This window comes from Aplysia californica, unplaced genomic scaffold (assembly GCF_000002075.1).
Source record: "Aplysia californica isolate F4 #8 unplaced genomic scaffold, AplCal3.0 scaffold00156, whole genome shotgun sequence".
Classification (NCBI taxonomy): Eukaryota; Metazoa; Mollusca; class Gastropoda; order Aplysiida; family Aplysiidae; genus Aplysia; species Aplysia californica.
In genome coordinates, this window is record NW_004797426.1 from 1,386,449 (window position 1) to 1,390,830 (window position 4,382).

Genomic DNA, 4,382 nt, shown 5'->3' on the forward strand with positions numbered 1-4,382 from the left:
ATTATATATTTTTGAAATAATTTTTAAAAAATTCACTTTCATCTTTTTTCTATTACATCAAGTATCAAGGAACATTCACATTTATTTTCAAAAGTGTAAAAATATGAAAATTAAAATTAAAATTAACATATGAAACTGAAGAGCTCACAAGAATGATACAATTATAAGATCGTTAAAACGCGCAGCGCTATCCGCGCAATTCTGTCCCCGTCATTTTATGCAAGACAAATTCTGAAATTATGCAAGAGCCCAAAAGTGTGAAATTTTGCGATTCTGTTAATTTTCACAAAGAATGATAAAGGACAATAATCAGAAATTGTGCAAAAAATGATCAAATTTGCTAAATTATGCTGGTTGCATAAAACCACGGGGACGGGCAATTATATGATCGTTAAAACACGCAGCTCAATCTTAAGATTGCACTGATCGGTAAATAACGTGGAACGCATGTACTTGGCCTAACCAAGTTTTTGATTGCTATGTCCGCCGTTACTAATCCTTCAGCCTTCCACTAAACCCTAAACCCTCAACACATCTTGAGTCAGCATCGCTGTCATTTTCTTCAACATTTTAAAAAAAGTTTCGATCTGACCCGGCCTCCATTGATGGGTCCATTCGTTCAAAAATGCCGCGGGGTTCATTCGCCATCCTGCCAAAAGTGAGTGCGTTTCAGGCTAGGCCAGTTGTTAGGTCAGGCCAGTTGTTAGATCAGGCCAGTTGTTAGATCAGGCCAGTTGTTAGATCAGGCCAGTTGTTAGATCAGGCCAGTTGTTAGATCAGGCCAGTTGTTACATCAGGCCAGTTGTTACATCAGGCCAGTTGTTACATCAGGCCAGTTGTTACATCAGGCCAGTTGTTACATCAGGCCAGTTGTTACATCAGGCCAGTTGTTACATCAGGCCAGTTGTTAGATCAGGCCATGTCACCCGCTGGCTAGCTCTAGCATTGAAGGCCGGCCATGTTGGCTGTAAGGCAAATAGAGATCCGTGGGAAAATGGACGGTCAACGAATGAGCTAAAACATGCGGTGGAGCATTCTCACATTGTGTGCTCACTGCGCTGGCTGACTATGAACTGATTTCGATTCAATGAATTCTTTTGTTGTGGCCTTGTTGTGCGAGTTTCTCCGCTCTTATAACCAAGAAACATCATGTCACTGACAGAGGGCGCATTGATTCCTCGACAAGGGGAACAAATCACATTGACATTTACCCAGTAAAATACTGACAGCGGCTCGTTTTGGTTCTTAGTTGTGACAGACACGAGAGACGTCGTTCTCATACTGCCAATGTTTATCTCTGAGGATAGATATCCACGCAATCCCTCGTCATCAGCTGTTGGTAAAGAAAGCAGTCTGTTACCTCTAATAAAGTGAGTATTTACACATGGTGAAAACTTTGTGACTCAGAGACCAGTGGACAGCCGTAATAAAGTGACTATTTACACATGGTGATAACTTTGTGACTCAGAGACCAGTGGACAGCCGTAATAAAGTGAGTATTTACACATGGTGATAACTTTGTGACTCAGAGACCAGTGGACAGCCGTAATAAAGTGACTATTTACACATGGTGATACAACAGCTTTACACAGTCGTGCTCTTCCTCTGCCCTTTGTTCTCCAAAAGACTTTGTTGAGAAAATGATCTCTTCTTCATGAGGATCATGTATGAGCCAACAACATCAGCGCGCTCTTTGGAATGGCGATGTCGGTAGGAAAAATGGGGAGCAAGTCCCACAAAATTGGCACCAGTTTGTTTCTACACTGGTTAATTTTCCAAGGTTTTGGGAGAACAAAATCAGGTAAGTCAACAAAGTAAACTGATAGAAGGCAAGAGATGAACGGAGCCCACCACGATTCTTGCTATCATGTAGCTGTCTAATCTTTCAGAGTGTCCTGACTGTGGGAAACATTTCTTGATCAAAGCCGATCGGAAAGACCGACGACAATGGTTGACTGGTGGCGGCCAAGTTGCCTAGCAACTTACTGAGTGCCACAGCCGACAGAGAGCATTCCTACTGCTCAGTTTCGTTCATTTTTCGTTAAACGTGGCATCGAGCTCAGGCGTTAAACGCTACAATTTCTTCCAATTGTCAGTAATTGTTACTGAATTGTGTTTTGCTGGGACTCTACATCGGTCTTTTCAAACTCAGCCTATGTTTTCTTTCGTTTGACGTATGGAGTACCATTTTCTCGTACTCACACATGATTGAGGAATTCCCAATCCTTGTTTCACTCGGCAGTTTTTGGAGAAATAAATATACTTGTAGAAATATTGACAATCCCCGAGTCCATACATATCACCAATGGCACGCTGTTTTATTTTTCCGCTGAACTTTCAAGTTGATAAAAGTGATATGATTTCACTGCCTCTCAGTTTACTATAAATGGACAGCTTTGGCTCACAGATTGCTAAACTGTCTCATCTGTTTCTCAGGTAAACACTGACAGTTCATTGGCTACAGCCAGATCCTAGTACAACATGGCCGAAGCCAGTGCAGCCCGGAGCAGTGACACAGTGGTGGACTCGGAGACCAGAGCCGTGGAGGGTCGCTATAGAGGTAAGGAGGATGTCACACTGTTGTCGTTGTAGCTGTTAGCTATGATTCTGCTGTTGTCGTTGTAGCTGTTAGCTATGGTTCTGCTGTTGTCGTTGTAGCTGTTAGCTATGGTTCTGCTGTTGTCGTTGTACCTGTTAGCTATGGTTCTGCTGTTGTCGTTGTAGCTGTTAGCTATGGTTCTGCTGTTGTCGTTGTAGCTGTTAGCTATGGTTCTGCTGTTGTCGTTGTAGCTGTTAGCTATGGTTCTGGCGAGTGGCTGTAGCAGAGAAGAGGAGATTTCTGCAATGTCTTGTGACAATTACAACAGTCCATAGCTGTCGTGGGTGGTTGGCAGGTGCTCTGGTGTGCTTTTCTCCTTCTGTCCTATCAAACATCTATCTTCCAGATCTCTCCTCCTTTTTTTTGTGTTTGTAACTCTCTTGTAACACCTCTAATCTTCGGCACTTCTATGACCTTATTGTGTTGCAAGTGCCGTAAAACTCTTACTAAAACAAAAACCATAGCCGTCCATCCCAGTGAGTGGTCAGAGGCAAGGGGAAGTAACAATGGCAAACATTACGCTACAAAAGAAATATCGTGGTTAACTCCCCTATGCTGTGCATTCACTGTGGTTGACATTTTGTCTCTGAGAATAGATTGTGTGTGCTGTGAGCAAATGTTAGGCATGCTGACAAAATGAGTTACTTCTCGCAATCCACAAATGGATATATTGGCCAAAAATTGACATTAGGATCAAATTTGTAGATTTTCTATTGCTGTCACATATCCTTTAACTATAATCCGTCTTTTATTATTTCATACCTATAAATTGTATAAAGTTCATTATTAAGTGTGATGTATCCACTTCCTTACCGCATAGGAATCCAAGAAGTAACTCCTTTTGTCAGCTCGGTTCACAAATATTCTCTACTAGTTGTCGGTGCGACCCAAAATAGTGGAATCTCCCCTGTCTTGTTTACGCTCTACGCCAACGACTGTACTTTTAACTCTTTCACTACCGACAGCCATGTTTCACGGCTCTCCACTTCCTGCCTCAAAACCACACCTACTTTTGTAATAATCAAATCTGAAATCTTAGGCTGCAGAATGATTGTTTTTAGCAGCATGTTGAGATAGGCAATTATTTCCCCTGTATTTCCGTATAGAATACATGTGGCTACTATTGAACTTTGAACTTTTACATCTTTCATTTGTCCGACGGTCGGCACAATCAGAAAGTAGGTCACAGATAGGGCCCGGTCACGGTGAGGGAAAACTATCATTTGCGGATGCTTCCACTCCCCAAGGCTTTATGACAAGGAATGAGAATGAATGCAGGGACGCTGTAAATGTACAGTCAGACTTGTGTAAGACGGCCACCCTTTGTCAAGGAGAAAAGTGGCCGTATAAGACTGGTGGTCGTCTTATAGAGGTGGCCGTCTTACACAGGTTTGACTGTATTTACAAATTGGTGTGATAACCATAGTATCATTTTGCTAAATGTGAAAAACACAAAGGAATTAATGATTTTATACTTAATCGTTAAAAAAGACCAATCGCAATCACTACTTATTACAGATGAGGAAGTGGAGGTTGTAAACTGCTACAAATACCTTGGAGTAACCACTGTACAACTTTTTTTCTGAATGTCTCGCCCAAAAATTGTTCTAGAATGCTGTAATTTGGAACAGACTTAATTCATTCAAAAGGAATTTGTTTGATATAAAATCCACAAAGAAGAAACATGTTTTGAAAAAGGAAACGGCAAAAAGAAAAAAGCAGCCAAAAACGCAAAGTTCACCAATGTTTCAAAATCTTGTAAAGGAAGTCGTGAAAAGATTAG

At 41.4% G+C, this 4,382-nt stretch overlaps 1 protein-coding gene across 1 annotated transcript; it reads left to right on the top strand.

Annotated features, from left to right (window-relative positions):
- Positions 1-314: 314 nt before the first annotated feature.
- LOC106011652 lies at positions 315-2,560 on the top strand (the record flags this gene model as incomplete). Its single annotated transcript, XM_013082047.2, is given in 1 exon segment — positions 315-2,560. A coding segment is annotated over 1 exon segment (79 nt), but the record flags the coding sequence as incomplete, so codon positions are not given.
- Positions 2,561-4,382: the final 1,822 nt, after the last annotated feature.